Source organism: Falco biarmicus, chromosome 14 (assembly GCF_023638135.1).
Source record: "Falco biarmicus isolate bFalBia1 chromosome 14, bFalBia1.pri, whole genome shotgun sequence".
NCBI classification, from domain to species: domain Eukaryota; kingdom Metazoa; phylum Chordata; class Aves; order Falconiformes; family Falconidae; genus Falco; species Falco biarmicus.
Window position 1 is genome coordinate 12081945 of NC_079301.1, and position 16562 is coordinate 12098506.

Below are 16562 nucleotides of genomic sequence, written 5' to 3' on the forward strand. Positions count from 1 at the left end.
GGCCGCTGCTGGACTAGTGAGATGGGGAGGGAGAAACAGATTGTTTTGGAAAACACAAGCTCTTTTAGTCTAAGCGACACATGATTTGTAGGTCAATGAGACTCAGCAGGGCTCATCTGGGTCTGAAACAGGCTTTCCCCTTGCCAGTGCTGTTCATTTCAGCTTCCCGCAGTGGGATACTGGTCAGGGTAGGTACAGGTTGACATGGCCAGTGAAGCTACCGTAGCAAAGCCTACCCAGAGAAAGTTTGCAGGTATCCTTGGGAAGCTTGTTTTTCCTGGGAGTGGAAGACAGGACTGAGTGGAGACACATAACTTCTGGTCACATCCACCCTTCAGAAGCCCCTTTCCCTTGTCCTAGCCTTTGGGTTGTTTTTTTTAAAAAACTGAAATCTAAGTTCATACTGAATAATTTCCAAAGGTCTTTGCAGTGCAACCTGCACAGAGTTTCTGATGAGAAGTGGTACCTCCCTTCCTCCATGCTTGCCTCCCCTTCCATGGTAGCCACCAGATGAAGCAGGAGGTTGCACAGACTGGCCTGCAACATGCATGCTCCCTCCAGCGTGGTCCTGCCTTTTCTCTCCAGTGCAGCAGGTGTATCTGGCAGGGTGAGCTGGGAACTCTGCAGAGCTCTCCCATCCTAGCTGCAGCAGTGACCGGCCTTGGCTAGACTGGCCACACCTGAGCATTTTATGGTCCTCCAGAAAGACCCAGTGGAATCTGTAACAGGAAATTTGGAAGCATTTTTATTGCTACTGGAGCTACACTGGTGCAGTATGGAAGAGGGTCTAGGCTTCTAGTTTAAAGGCAAGTGGAAAATCATATTTGCATGCACTGTCTGCTTGCTCCTTGAGCAGCAGCAGTGGAGAAAGCTGCTTACTGGGTATGTGTGCATGGAGAAAGCCCCCTTGCTTATTCCTAGGACAGGCAGTGGGGAAATTCTGCTGTGTTGTCCTGCTAAGGTGGTTCAGTGGTGAGCTGGAGGGGTGTATGGGCTCTAGGTGTGTTTGGTTTTGAAGCTTAACATTGAGCCTGGTAAATGGGACAACTTTCTATCTGCTGATGATGCTGGGAAACCCAGCTTGTGGTGTTACCTGTGGCATCAGCAGGCTTGTGAATGTCACTGGTTACTGGGAGGTTTGGGAAAGCCTCATATTAGCTGAATGACAGATAAAACCCTACAACAAAGGGATTGTCGTTCAAGACTTGGAGGAAAATCAGCTTCATTACTTCTGATTCCTGAACTTATGAACCACTGCATGCATTGACTCCATCTGGCCATTCTGCTTCTGCAGAACGATGTCACCCTTGGTCATTATTTTATATGCCTCTGAAAGGAAGGCTATGATTAAGATCTCATCAGCTCTGGCCTGGAGCCTGGCCAGGTGATGATGTCAGGGTGTCACACAGGTACTTCATAATTGCCTGACCAGGCTATGGGGCTTATAGGGGAAGGAAAGCTCACTGCTTTCTCTCCTGAGTATTGGTCCCTCTCATTTGCTTTAGTGGGCCATATCAGTGCTTCATCCAGACCCCTGGTCTGTGCCCTGTCCTCTCCCAGGGGCTGGAGGCAGAGCACCCCTCTTCCCCATAGCTCAGTGCTGTGTCCATCAGTATGTCAGTGGTACTTGTTCTCCCACAGAGGGCTGAACTCTGTGGGGTGGACATTTGTCCTGCTCTTTTCCTTCTGCCCAGAAATCCTGCCCACTGTTCAACAGCGTGATGGGACAGGGAGAGCAGGAGAATGAGAAGTGGAGCACAGGAATCAGCAGAGAGAGGGGCTGAGGGAAGCCTCAGGCACTAGATGAACCATGACTATCAAGTACTCTGGATTTCCATGAGGATGCCCAAAGAAATCTATTGTGCCAAGAAGCCTGGGAAGATTGGGAAATGGAGCTCAGCCCAGGGCTTGACTGGCTGTTCTTCCCCAGAAAGGTCTCTGCACCTAGAAGGTGAATTTCTTAGGTGCTAATGACTGTTCACTTTGTAAACAGCTTGCCTTTTTTGTTTTCTGAGATCAGTGCCACCTCTTGTCTGCTGGTGCTTGAAGGCTAGCAGAAGCCTGCAATGACAGCAGGGTGGCCTGGTTAGGGGTGAGCTGTTGCAGGGCTCTGTCAAGGATTAGGAAAATGCAGGTCAGTGAAGCAGCTTGCCAAGATGTCCGGGTGGAGTTCTCAAAGGGGGAGAATGGAAATGATGCCTCTGTAGCCAAGTTTCCTATAGGCAGGGGAAGAATCTGTCACCAGGGAGGATAAGAGGCTCCAAGAATCCAGGAGCTCTGCTCCTTTGTGCTCTCACTGCAGTGCAGGTCCAAACACCCAAGGAGGGGTACCCCAGAGAACATTTTCCTTTGCAAGGTCTTAACCAAAATGAAAAATGTTTGTGCCCCTGAGAGATGGACTGTGAGGCTTCTGAGGCAGGAGTTTAGCAGTCCTTTAAAAAGCAAAGCAAAACAGTTTCTTGGCCAGAAAGCTGTCACTGTGTTTTTGTTCTTTTCAATATAACACACAAAGTGACAGATATAGCTTTTGTATCTAGTCTACACCACAGATTTACTCTGTGACCTTTCGGATATGCATGTGGGTCTAGATTTCTGAATCATACTTAGATACCCGAAAGCTGGCATACCGATAATGTGGGATTATTTGAGCTTGTTTTCAGAGGTGTTAATCAAACCTGGCTTCGAATGAAGTCCGTGGGAGAAGACAGGCAGGCAGGATGCCTCTGTGCTCAGCCCAGATGCTAGTGCATGAGCAAGGTCATCACCAGCCCCTTGCGCAGAGCTGGAATTTGCAGAGCAGAAATGTCCATCATGCAAATCAAAAAAGTCAAGAGGATTACTGTGGCACTGTAGGTATCTGCTTGGGTAGAGAACGAGTCTCTGGCCCCATCTGTTCTAGATCATTTGCATGCGTTTGCAAAAATGCTTTTTATTTAAGGGATTGTGAAAAATCACTGACTTCTGTAAGGCCACTGTCAGCAAGGCTTGTGCCCATTTCCTAATCAACATCCTGTTATTTTAACGCTAGCTATTTTACCCTCAAAATCTTGGATCCTAGCCTATTTGAGACCTGCTCTGAGAAGGTTTCCTGTCATTGGTGTGTAGAAGACCCCTTCCTGTACCACTCATTTACCTGAGAAGAAATGATCGTTCTCCCAGTACAGTGCCACAGTAGTGTGCCTCTGAACAAGCTGATGGGGGGGCTCTGGATCTCCCCTGGATGGTGCTGTTACTAGCCAACAAGTAGGGTGGTTTCTGCAGAGCTACAGCTGTGGGCCACCAAACAGCCCTCCCCGTCCTCTAAAACATGCTTGTCTTGGCAAGTTTAAGTGTCAACTTTTTACTATTGAAAAGGAGAGGAGAGGGAGATATGTATGGCATTGTGCTGGCTGGGGATGGTGAGGGAGCTGCCCCTTTACCAGTGGATCACGCTCCACTGATGACAGATTTCCTCCACATATGTCCCTTCCTGAGAATGTGAATGAACTCCCGACTTAGCTCATATAACAAGGCAAGTGCTAATAGCTTGTCACGGCTGGCCTGGGTTGGCTTTGAAACCCTGGCCTCGAGGTCAGATTCTCCATGTGCCCTTTGGAATCTCCTGAATTTCTGCTCAAAATAAAATTGGCTTTTACCAACTGCATGGTAACAAGCAGTGGCTGGGCATTGTGTCCAGACACCTTGACATGATTTAATTGGGAGATCAGTCCTTGAAGTCTTTGGCGTGGTGTAGCCCACTTGCTTGACATCCCTTAGTGCTATCATAGTCCTAACTACTACTGGTTTTGCAGCCAAACTCTAAGCAGGCCGGGACAATGTGAGTGGGATGCAGTTTTGCTTTGCTGGAGTCATGTAATGCCATTTTGTCACCTGCAAGGCTCAGGATTGTTTCCATTTTCCCAGAAAAAGCACAGTGCCCCCCAAACTGGTGGAGGTGTGGACCCAAAGATTTTGATGCCAAGGAATTTGGAGACCCACCAAAGTCTTCGCAGTGGCAGTAGTGAAGGGATGGAGTAACATCCCTACCCTAGATCTGGGCTGACATTTGCACTTTTCTTTCCCAGGACTACACCATCACCATGTACTTCCAGCAGAGCTGGCGGGACAAACGCCTGGCGTATAACGACCTTCCTCTCAACCTGACCCTGGACAACCGGGTGGCTGACCAGCTGTGGCTGCCGGACACCTACTTCCTGAATGACAAGAAGTCCTTTCTGCACGGGGTGACAGTGAAGAATCGCATGATTCGGCTCCATCCTGATGGGACTGTCCTGTACGGCCTGAGGTAAGTCTAAGGGTAATCTTTGTTGGTTGTAGTTGAGAATGACACATCATCTAAACCTCCTCCATTTCCAAAGGTATTCTGGTAAGGCAAGGAATCGAAAGCCCCAAAGATACTCAAGTGTTGCAGTTTTAAGTATCTGTTCTTTCTCCAAGGTGGAAATGGTTTTCTTCAGGCCTCCAAAGTTTCCTTTGCTGCTATAGTCAAATATTGGAGATGGGAACAGTGTGCTCTGAGTATTTCAGGTCACTGTCATTCATGTTGCATAACACTTCCATTTGAACGACTCATTTTCGATTGCTTATAATTTTCTGCAAGTTTGGCCTATCGAGATGAGACTTTGTTACTCTCGTATCTAAGGCTGAACTTCTGTAGCATTTGAATCAAATCATTTTAGTCATTTTTGAGTATGAGATACGAGGCATGTTTTTGTACAGTTAAAAAAAAAAGTCTCTTTCCCAGAACGATTCTGACGATTGAGGCTTGAAAGTTGATGTTTGGTAGGGGAATGGTTCTCAGTGAGGAGGCTTTTTGTGGTGTCTGGAATAAATTAATGTAGGGACACGAGCCTTTGAAAGTGCTGTGCTTGTGTGCAGTGGCAAAGGTTGGCTTTACTGTATGATCTGGATACGTGGAGATGCCAGGGTAGGTAAGAAAGTCAAATGGAGGTGGGGCAAAGGCCTGAAAGGGAGTCTGTGGCTGTAGGTAAGAGTGCAGGTTTTGGATGCTGTAGCTGAAATCTAGGCACTGATTTTCCCAACCCTCTATTTGTCTGCTTTGAGCTTTTCTTTTCTTTTCTTTTTTTTTCTTTTTTTTTTTCCTTTTCAACTACCAAAATTCACAGCTGGCTTTTTAGACCTGCCTCCACATTCACAAATGATTGCGATAGCAGCTCTGGGCTTACATCCCAGTGCACCAAAGGAGGAGGAAAGACCTTTCTCCTTCAAAGAAGGTACACCCACCCTTCCCATTTACAGTATCAGCTCCTCTGCTGTTTCGTGTTTTGTGGCAAAGTCTGACTTGTTATGATTTTTTTCCCTCCTATTTAAGTAGCAGAGCTGTTTTGGGGAGGGTAAGGCTGGGTTTCGGCATAGCAAAGTAGGAAGCTGCCCAGGGCATCATCCTGCCAGGGCAGCCAGGTGGCTGTGCCCTGGGCTTTCCCCGTGGCAGAGCTCTGGGAAGCCGAGGGAGCAGCAGTTGCTGCTGGTGTTGAGGGACAGGCTGCAGTATGTGGGGGAATGTACGTGCTACTTTTTCCTTTGAACTAGTGGATGCCTCTTGCTCCAGGCCAGGAGACAGCAAAACATGCAACAAGCCCAACCTTGTGACTCTGTCCCAGTTCTTCCCCCTTCCTTCCCGGGCCAGGTACATCCATCTCTATACCGTGGGCTGGTGCTGCTTGGTTGATACTGCCAAGGAGCCCTGAGCCAGCTCTACTGAGCCACCAGAAAGAGAGCAGCCTTCCCACAGCTGACTACCCCGAATTTCCTCATTGTGTTAAAACAAGAGTGAAGGTTAGGCAAGAAGGTGCTTTCACTTGGGGTAGGTAGGAGTATAAATTCTGCCTGTTGGGAAGGAGTGAGCAAAGAGTGCTGTTAAGCTCAGGCTGCTCTTTGCTGCTGAGCCAGCCCACCTGAGCGTAGAGCTGCCTCCCCCAGGCTGGTGGGAAATCTTTGCACACACCTGCATGGCAAAAGAAGAAATGCTAGTATATTTTTATCAGCTGCCATTTAGTCAGCTCAAAAGAGCAGTGTGAACCCTGCAGCACAGGTGACAGGCAGTAGAAGTCCTTGAAGGGTTTGCACTCGACCTGGCTCAGGCTGGGACACTGTGCAAGCACCTCCTGGATGTCCCTTGCCGTCCCCTTCCACAGGGCCCAGCAGAGCAGGGAAGGGAGCTTCCTTGCATGATGACCTGTGTAAACGGGTGAGATGAGGAAAATTGCATCTAGGCCAAAAGAAAGAAAATGACAGCTGTTTGCCCCTGTTATTTCCAGGGTGATAGTAAGAGCTGCCTGTGTTGTTTTAAATCTTGGCTGGTTTTCCTCCCCTGGAGAAAATGGCAATTGCAAAAATGAAGCACTGAGCAACTGAAGCTCCTGTTCATGAGCAGTGCCTCAGGTCAGGGCGGCTGGCTTTTACTATCCTGAAAGCACTGGGATTTTGAGGGACAAGCCAGGTGCCCTGAATGCTTAAAGTCCCTCTAGCTTTAGTCATAGTGGTATAGACAATGATTTCTTTAGGGCTGCTTTATGTACTGAGTCCTGCACCTGCGATTTTGCTGACAACAGAAGTACTCGGTCCAGTTTTGCAGGTGCAAATAACTGTGATCCTATTCAAAAATATGTAGCCATGTCCACAGTAGGTGTAAGCAAGTAAGAAAATAGTCACTCAGTATTCATCTGTGCTCCCTTTATCTTTGTAAAAATGCACCCACGTTTGTCCTGCAAAGAAAAGTGTGGGTCCTCTGTCTTTTGAAGCCTGTTCTTGTCTTTTCCTGCGTTTTTCAGAAGGATTCATAAAATGGAGTTTCCCTGATGGAAGAAAGCCAAAGGAGGAGAATTCTGTTTCTTTTCCTTTGTTTGTCTGTTTGTTTTTCCCCAAGCAAGAAACCACAGCTCTGCTCTTTCTCCTGCTACCTTCTCCCCAGCCAGTTCCCCCTCCTTTGAGCTTATCCTGTAGCAAAGTGACTCAATCATGCTATTTGGGGCACAACAGTCATTTTTCTTTCCAGCAGTCTCTGATGTCAGAGACCGGGAGGGATGACACCCTGGCAGGGCCCTGTCTTCAGCAGGTGTTCAAGCGACCGGCAGGATCAGCTCAAGCGCTGGATCAGACCCCAAGGTCCAAGTGAGCTCACACGGAAGTCAATGGGTATTTTGTTTCTGACTTCAGTGAGAACAAGATCAGGCTTCAGATAACTTGTTTGCGCGAGTGAATGAAGCCCTTTATTCCTCCGCTCCACTCCATTGTGCAAGTTGTGTGTCAGAAAAGCATATGCTTGGTTTTGGTAGAATTAGCAAATTAATGGATGAAGGGAGTGCGGCAGATGTAATATAGCTACATCTTAGGAAAGCGTTCGATACAAAAGCTTACTCCAAAATTAATTCCCACTGGGCTCAGATTAAAAGCTGGTTGCCAGGTCTCCAACAAAAGGAATGCATAAACAGCAGCAGGCTGCGCCAGGGTGGCAGTGCTGGGCTGCTGCAGGGCTGGAGTCAGGACTGGTGTTCCCTACCCCCTTCCCAACGACTTAGCAGATGGCATAAATCCCAGAAGGCCAAAGAGGGGCCTGGAGCCCAGATCCAGCCCAGAGGGCACTCTCATCTCTGCAAACACAGAGCAGGATGGGAGGATGCAAACCTGCAGAGCTGACAGGGTGTTTAAGAGGTGCAACTGGCACGATGGTGCCTGAACTCGCCTGGCCCCCAAATGCCTTGCGGGGATTAAAAGTGCTTGGGAAGCACGGGAGGGCTGGTCACCCTGGGCACGTGGCAGGGAAGCACTGGAATGATGTGGAAAAGCTGCAATATGAAGGGAGGCTGAAAGTAGCTACCCACAGAGACAAAGTGATCGGCTACTGGGTAGTAGAGGGAGGTGGATGAAATAGTGAGGAAGAGCTGGATAGTACTGGCTGAATTGAATGTATTTATCCTCCTAATGGCTTTTTGTCAAAAACTGCCTTGGTTTCATCAAATTTTAAACAAAAAATTAGGGCAAAATTTTTCATTTAAGAGAAAGCATTTCAGAGAATGTTGATCTTTCACTCCCAATATTATGCAGAGAATTTTTCACTTAAGTCAATATTTCCCTCACCATTTCAAGCTGCTTTACTACCACTGCTGATGTATGAGTAACAGAGAGAATCATCAAAGGCTTTCTCTGGACCTCCAGAGACTGTCTAGTCCACCCCTGCCACAATATTCAGTAAGCTTTACATTATCCCACATACAAGCTATACGTTATGGCCTGAGATTTTTACTTCCTTTTCTAGACCATGTAGCATCCATTTGGTAGTGAAACAAGTTGACACTTTTCAAATGCTGATGTCATCAGTGTTTTGCTATCCGTTTTCAGAGACCTAAAAATAGACACAACTGTAACAATGCTGAAATTCTCGTATGGTAATTTGATATCATATTTGAAACCAACTTTAAAACATCCTTCTGGGAAATCTTGAAGCTATTTAATTTCATTCTAATTAGGGACAAAACCGGATTCCAGCAACACAGGTGCTTTGAGAAGCCCAGACTGCATCCCTGAGCTCTCTGAGAGGGAGCGGGTGGGCTGGGATGCTGGGAAGCAGGCGTGAAGCCGGGTGGACAGCAAGTGAGATGCAGTGCCTGGCTGGCAAGGAGCCCAAGCAATGTAAACTGAGCAACTAAAAAACTGCAGAGGAATTTGATGACGGAGACTAAATCCTGTGCAGAGAGAATGAGGAATCTCCTCCTGTGAAGGTGGTAGTTGTGGTGGGGAGCGTGTGCATATGTCTTGTGGGTTTTTTATTCCTGTCCACGATAGTCAACTGCAATGAGATGTGTTTTAGAGGTGAAGCAGTTTGGATGCATGCAGAGGCGCCAAGGCATAGCGGGGCTCTGGGCCCAGGGAATGCTCTCCTGGGGAAGCAGACCCCTGCTGTTCTCATCAGTGCAAATACCTGTTCAGTGCTTAGAGCAAGGAGGAGAGAATTGTCATACTTCAAACAACTCACAATTTTTAGTTTTAAACTGAGAAAAGCTTTGCTTTGAGAAAAGTATCTGCTTTGGAGCACTTAATTTCTGCTTTTCCCGGGGTGAGTTTTGCCATCAGTCAGCTCCTCTCTGCAAGGTAGCGGCTCCTGGGGGACATCAGCCCTCGCATTGCAGCAAGCTGCTGCTGACCCGCTTGTGGACCTGACCTTGTTCCTGGGCAAGGCAGCAGCTAGAGCACCACTTCTAGCTCACCTTACACAGGGAAACAATGCAAGCTAACAGATGTACGTCAGGCATCTCACCCACTCTCTCATTCAACAGCAGGTACACTGCCAGAACCCCCCTGCCACCCTGGTGTGCAATGCCTCCAGGGCTGCCCTGCCTGCTCCCAGGGGCTGGGACTCCACTGGAGTTCATCACAGCTCCCATCTCCAACCTGCCTCTTGATCAGCACCCAGCCCTGTCTGCATTACATTCCCCAGGTCCCAGTCTGGGGTTATTGGGTTCTCCAGCTTTAAAACATCCTTCTGGGAAATCTTGAAGCTATTTAATTTCATTCTAATTAGGGACAAAACTGGATTCCAGCAACACAGGTGCTTTGAGAAGCCCAGACTGCATCCCTGAGCTCTCTGAGAGGGAGCGGGTGGGTTTCTCCTACTCCTGTCTCACTCGAAGCCTGCTGTTTGCAGACATATCCTTGTTCTTGCGATGGGTGTTATTTGATTTTCTGCAGAGAAGGTGTCCTGATGGGTTAAGACAGGAGTTTTTTCTGTACTGAGACCACTGAGCAATTTTCCTCTCCCATCTTACAGGCCAGAAGGGAAGGAATCCATGATTTTTGCTTCCCCTCCCTGAGAGAGGTTTCTCTAGAAATGTGAGAGATTATTCAGGCTCTACCCTAGTAACTGTGCCTGCTCCCTCTGCAAGTTAGGCAAAGGCAACAAAAAAATCTCTCCTTTGGCAGCTCGGGTGCAAACAGTTGGGCTTATGTCCATCCAGCTGGTCCTGCAGCCTTGTGCAGCTCCTACCATGGAGCTCTGCTTTGGGCCAGTTCCTTAGCACAAAGATGTGGGGGCAGAGAAGAGTTCGTTAGGTGGGTGAGGGAAAATGAGAATTTAATTAGGAGCTCAGCTTCCCAGTTGAGGTTAAGGACAGATTGCCTTCTGCATTTTTGCCTTCTAGGGCTGGGATGAGGGAATTTAGCTGGAAACATTGGAAGGAAGCTTAATATGGAATTTCAGAATAGTCTTAGAAGCTGTGGAAGAAATCGGAGCTCAATAAAACAGGATAAAACAGTGTGCCAGAGCTGCTTCTCCATCCTTAAATTTGCAAGAACAGAGGCAAGCATCACCAGGGCCTACATCTATACAGTTGACTGGGTCAAGGAGTATCCACAAACAGCTGACTCCCACTGCCTCCTTGAAGATCACCGAAGCAGCTTGCATGCCCTGAACCCCTGGCTCACCCTGGCAGCACCTCTTAGTCTTCCTGCTTATTCTGTCCCAGCCACCAGTCTGAGCCCATCCCTGAACCCTGTCTATTCTTTGCCAAATCCTGCAGGTTTAAGTTGTAGGTTACTGTTTTATTAATTCAGCTTCATCCCAGCCCGATGCTGTTGAAGGAAGAGACCTCCCGCTCCATTAAGTGCAGATGACTGTTGTCTGGAGCAACAATAACAAACTAATCTCTTTTTAAACATGTTCCACTTGGGTCTCTCTTGTCCCCCAATCCAGCTGACAACTTGCAGACACACACTGCATTTCAAATAGAATAGAGGCAGGAAAGCAAAACCTTGCAGTGAGGGCAACTCTGCCTTGTACTCTCTCAGAGTGGAAAAATGGTTGATTTAGATGACTGGTAGCCTGAGCACTAGTTTAGAGGAGCACGCTTTTTTTTTCCCCTCCCCTATCTGAGTGCAGTGCACACTCTTATTTATCAAATGATGCCTATGCAAGCACAGATGCTTTTGGAAACAGAGTGGCCTTAGCAGGATTGTGCCAAGGCTTATGGAGTCAGTTTTAGGCAAAGAGACACAAGGGGAAAATATTCCATATCCCTGCCTTTCTCTTGGCTCTAACATGACCTCCAGGAGTCTGCAAAGATCAGACCATGTTAAAAGAATGGCAGAATTCACCATGGGTTTATAAATCCCTTCAGGCCCTTGGAAGTTTGTGCTTACTGCTAGGCAGAAGGTGACATTTACCAGCATGTTTTTATGACTGACTTTGAGAACGTACAGAGTAAAAATTCAGTTTTGGTTTTTCCCCATGTTCAGCAAAACAGCAGTTTTGCCTCTTTCTACTCTTAGTCACCAGAATTCCCTTATGAGTCTAACTTGCCCCATGGGGTGAGCCTGCACAAGTCCTGCGAAACACCAGGCTGCTTCCATCCATTCTCCTTATTGCTGCAAACTGTTGTGAGCTCCGAGAGTCTGTATCCCAGGGGGACAGGAGCATCTTCAGCATCTTGGGAGATCTGAAATCCAAAAAGTTGCAACTGGCAACTTAAAAAAATGTTTATATTTTGCTATGAGATTGTTTGTGTTAGCCCTGCGTAATGACGCTCAATCCGTAACTGCAAAATTGGGTAAGTGCCTGAACTGCTGGCTCTGTCTTCCCTTGAATTAAGAAGGTAATGGTGGGGTATTTGTGCTATACATCTTTTCTCACCCATACTGAATTTTAGGTAGCATCCTTGAAGCCAAAGATATCTGGGAACATTCTTGGACACTGGATGTCAGTGGCCTGCAAAATCAGTTTTTTTCTTGGGTTTGGTCTGTGTCCACAAACGTTGTCCCTTAGGCATTTCCCAGTTAGAGCACGGCAGAGGATGGTGACCATTCTCAACAGGCATTTTGCGCATGGCCAGACCCTTTTTCTGGAGGGTAAGAACTTAAGTGTAGACAAAGGCTGTTCCGTTACCAGTTGACATCAGCCCTAGAAACCAGTGCCAGGCACGTTCAGCTTTCTGGTATAGACAGTTATGATGCAGACAGTGCAGTAGTTTATTTTGTAAGGATAAGCTTAAGGGGAAAGGGACCCCACTTGTTTTAGGAACCTCTCAGAGGTAGTACACTGTTAGTTTTCCCCTCTCTCCCACCCAGTCCTCCTTAGAGAGTCTGGACCTGCTCTTTTCGAAATCAGATGATATTTTGGGAAAGTCATTTTTTGCACCTTACACTTAGATCTGGTGAATTTGGTTGTCCCAACACACTGGAGGTGATCTAGAGGATGAATTGGTGGCCAAGGACCTTCAGAGCTGCAGTTTGGTAGAGGGAGATCTGACTGGGGCAGGAGCTGAAAGGGCAGCTACCTTGGAGGCAGCCGGCAATGGGATAGGGAGGAGATGGAAAGAAGACCTTCAACTGTGGCAGGTTTTAATGGCAGGTTGGAGCTCTATGCTGCTCCTGTCTCTGGACATACATAATCATTCTAAATAACATAGAAGAAACCATTAATAAGTAAACAGTGATGAGGAAGATCAGAGAGGGAATGAAATGGCTGGTGGTGTTCATGTCAGAGAACTGAAATATTTGTGAAGAACTGATGGTTCGCATAAACTTCAGCATTCCCTTTTGAGCTGCAGCTGTGGTGGGACAGTCCTCTGCTGCCGCCAGGTTCAGCTTGCAGAGCAGGCAGCGGTGGAGGGACGGTGGGCTGAAGCTGCGCTACCCTTTCTGCGCCAGCATCTGCTTTGTCAATACAAGCTTCAAGTGAGCAGAGCTTTCCTCTTTGTAACAAATAAAGACCTAGCGCTCACCCAGCGTGACTTAGAGCTTTGTGGCTGCTTTTCTAGAGACGGTCTTTACCTCACCTGGGCTTGAAGGGTGCTTTTCAGAGTGACGTATCCACACTACTTTGGCTTCTGCTTGAATCCACTGGGTGCTGGTAGAGAATAGGGATCTCTGTCAGTCAACAGCCTGCCAGAGCTGCTTGACACCTTATAAGTGCATGTCCCTTTTTTCCTCTTTTTTTTTTTTTTTTTTCTCTTGAGGTGTATTCAGCCCCAGATGAACTATGTCTGCCTGCCAGCTGTGCAGAAGAGTACCAGGGCAGTGAGGACTTGGCTGCTTGGTAGCACAACTGCCTACAGAGCTCAGGAGAAATGATTAGGGCAAGGGCACAAATGTCTTTTTTGTGGGGAAAGAGGTGTAAAGGTGGTGACATGTGAGGGGGCTGACCTGGAGGCCCACGGGACGGGCAGGGATTGAGGGGGAAAGGGGAGCCAGAGACGGAGGCTGGTGGTGGTGGCCAGACTTGGCAGCTGGAGGGAGTGGGACCGCTTCACTGAGTGCATCGTACAAAGCGCAGGCGAGCCTCTCCCCTCCGATGGGCAGTGTCTCTGTGAATTGCGGTCAAAGCAGATGAAATTTCACACCACACAAATTTTTGAATTTAAAAGGGGAGGGAGGTGGGTAGAGAAGTGGGAGAGGAGGAGGGGGAGGGAGAAGACGCAGCCTGGCTGGGTGCCAGTGTGCCTCTTGCTGATGCCACGGGGAAGGTGGCATCCTTCCCCAGCGTTCCCTCTGGCCCCCGCACTCCCTGCTCCCTTTCACTTCGGTTGCATCTCCTGGAGGCAGCATACTCTGTCTAGAGCTGTTTACAAGGCGATGGTTTGTTCTCTGTCTCCTCATCTCCTTTCTTACAGAGTGTGTATCCACTCCTCTGCTTTCTGTCTTTTATCTTCTCGTTCTTCTCCAGCTCTCCCTCACCAGCTGCTTTTACCCCTTGCTTCCCCCGATCCCTCTCCTCTGTTTCCTTACCTCAGTGGCCTCCTGTCTCTCATCCCCACTCCTGCCTCCCCCATCAGTGTTCATGTTACCATCACTCTTTGATCCTCTCTTTATTTTTCCACCTCTTACTTTCCTTCCATCTTTATTGCCTGTTAACCCTGTTGAGGCACTCAGGAGCTCCGTAGTGTCAATCCTCCACATGTCTCTCCATCCAGTCCTCCCCACGTTGTTTCTATGTGCCAAGCGAACACCTCTTCACACAACAGCTCAGAGTGTATCAAGGTAATACGTTTATACTCATCAAGGAATCAGATAGAGGTTGGTCCTGTGGCCTTCTGGACTAAAGATGGCACGTGCTGTGACCCCACAAGGTCACTTGTGTGCCTGAGTTTTGCTCCCATTCCCCTTTAGCTGCAAAAGGTGGGTGCAGCCTCTCACCCCTTTATGAGTCCCACCTACCCATGGCACACAGCTAGCAAAGGAGCTAGAGAAATCTCTTGTTGGTCCCTCTAGGAACAAGTGAATGTTGAGTCGGTCAGAGGCCACAGGTGAACATTTCACCAACAATGGCAGCTGTTGTGTTGCTGTGGTCACCCACAATCACTGTCAGGCAGGGTACGGCAAAGGGAAGTTGGTGTCCAGAGTGCTTTTTGAGACTTGAAGTCTAAAGAATTAAACATCTCTCCTTCCTTTCTGGGATACCACTTGCTTTATCCTAATTAGGGCTGATTTATCATGGTTTCGAAAACCTAAAGGGAGGATCTGAACTGAATCTGATGCCTCAGGCCCGCTGCCCCTTGCATCTGGTCACGCTGCAGGAGCCCCACATCCAGGTGGCCCTGGGGTGCTGGTGTCCCTGGGCTTGCCAGGCACACCTTACCATGGGTATGGCACCGCAGCTGAAGTACTCCAGACAAGCAGGTGACTACAGCCTAAGACAGCCGTGCGTGGCTGTGCTACCTCCACAATGAAAACATAACAAAAACTTCTCCCTGTGTGGTCCCAATTCTCACCTCCCTGACAGTATTACATAGGCAAATTACCAGGATTTTGGGACCTGCAGCCAACTAGGGTATCTCCAGAGGATTCTGAACTCTACGGTGTGGATAGACTCACCCTTTAGTCAGAAGGAAAGAGAAATTATCTGGCTTTTGAGGACAGATGCCCTCGTAATCTTGGGGTTTTTTCTCCTTTCCGTCCTACCTGTCATAAGGTTCTCTTTTTTGAATCAATGGGACTAAATTCTGCCCTGATGTAAATCTTTGCTGATACAAAATTGGTGTGATCTTGCAAAAATCATTGGAGTGGCTCTGGATTTATGCTGGCTGTTAGTGTGAGCAGGATTTGGCGCATGGAGTGTGGTAGCCATAGCTCACTGTGTCGTGCTCTGCGTTTCCAACCAGCACTGCAGGCGATAAGCAAATCCTGTTGCGAGGTGAGATGGTCCCTCTCGAGCCAGAAAAGGTTTCCCCTGGATGTCCTTTGTGTGGTCAAGTTAGCCAGCCAGGCTGCAATTTTAGGATGGACATTGTGAAAAGGTTTTAGCCCACAGGGGCCCACAAATGGGGTGGAAAATTTTCATTTAATACATTTTTGCATCTCACACTTTAGGGAAAACAGGAAAACGCATTTGTAACTGCGATCTCCCACGAGTGCAGTATAATATATACAGTATATGCCGTGTGCGGCATAGGGGGATGAGTCATACCTGTGCATGACTCTTTGGTCTCGGTGCCTGGCCAGGATGGACTCTGCACCTGCCACTTTGGGCTTTCCTGGCAAAGTGCAGCTCCCCCCAGGTGTGCTTTGGATCTGCTCCTCCGCTGTGGTCTCCTGTGCCCAGCTACCCCGGTCCGGGAGGATTAGGGTGGGAGAGGCACTGCGTTTCCAGCAGCCCTCTGAGAGATGCCAAACTGGGAGGGTGCAAAAGCAATACATGCTTTTACAAAGCTGTGGTTATAGTTCGTAAGTGGCTCCTGTCCTATTATCCTTCTCCCCCTCGGAGCTTTCTCCTCCACCCCAACCACATTACAGATAAAAGGGTTAAGAGCTCACTTGGGCCCCCTGCTCAGAGAGAGGGCAGTTGCAATGTTGTATCTAGACCCAGTGAGGATATATATAAATTCCCTCCGTCTCTTTGGATCTATTTATAGCACGGCAGGCAGTGGCAAAGGCTCTCCTCAAGGCTTCATCTCCTACAAACAGACTTCACAGACAGCAGAGAGATAAATTTAGCACACGAGATTTCTTAAAGAGCCAGTAGCTCTGCGGGGCTGCTCGCCTGCCATGCTACAGCCCCCACCCTGATACCCCCACGGGGGCAGACCTCTCCTGTGGGTGCTTGCCTCCCCACCCCCCCCCACCCCCCCCTTCTACCCCACCTTTCCAATTTTCTGTCCAGCTTCATCCATCCTTTTCCCTTTCCTGGTCTCTTTTCCTATAAGTTTTTTCTTTTTTTTCCCTTCTTTTTTGCTGGTTTGCCATCTCATCCTCTCTGCTTTCCTGCTTTTTTTTTTTCCCCCTCCCTTTTCTCTCTCCCAAGCCACAGGGCTCAGAAGATAAAGCTTTCTCGTTAACAGTTCACTGGTTATGCCCACATAGTAAAAAATGTGTAGCTTGATTAATGTCTTCCAGATGGTTAATTGAAAAAAAGGAGGGGGGGGGGGGGGGGGGGAAAGCACCAATCTCTACCCCCCCCCACCTTCAGCACTCTGCACACATACATTGCACAGGACGAAAACTGCGTTGAAGGGTGAGGGGAGCGATATATTTGAGATGCAGGGGCAGCCTGTTAACTCCCGGGCAGCATTGCCAGGCTGGTGAGTTAGCTGTTGATTTGCTCTGTCCCTGCTTCATGC

The 16562-nt window shown here is 48.3% G+C and overlaps 1 protein-coding gene across 2 annotated transcripts in view; it reads left to right on the forward strand.

Moving 5' to 3' along the window:
* Positions 1 to 16562, forward strand: part of LOC130159001 (gamma-aminobutyric acid receptor subunit beta-4) — a 75008-nt gene that overhangs the window by 46731 nt on the left and 11715 nt on the right. For both annotated transcript variants that reach the window (XM_056360146.1, XM_056360148.1), the window contains exon 4: positions 4065 to 4285. In XM_056360146.1, the coding sequence (XP_056216121.1) occupies positions 4065 to 4285 (221 nt within the window). The remainder of the gene's footprint in view (positions 1 to 4064; positions 4286 to 16562) is intronic.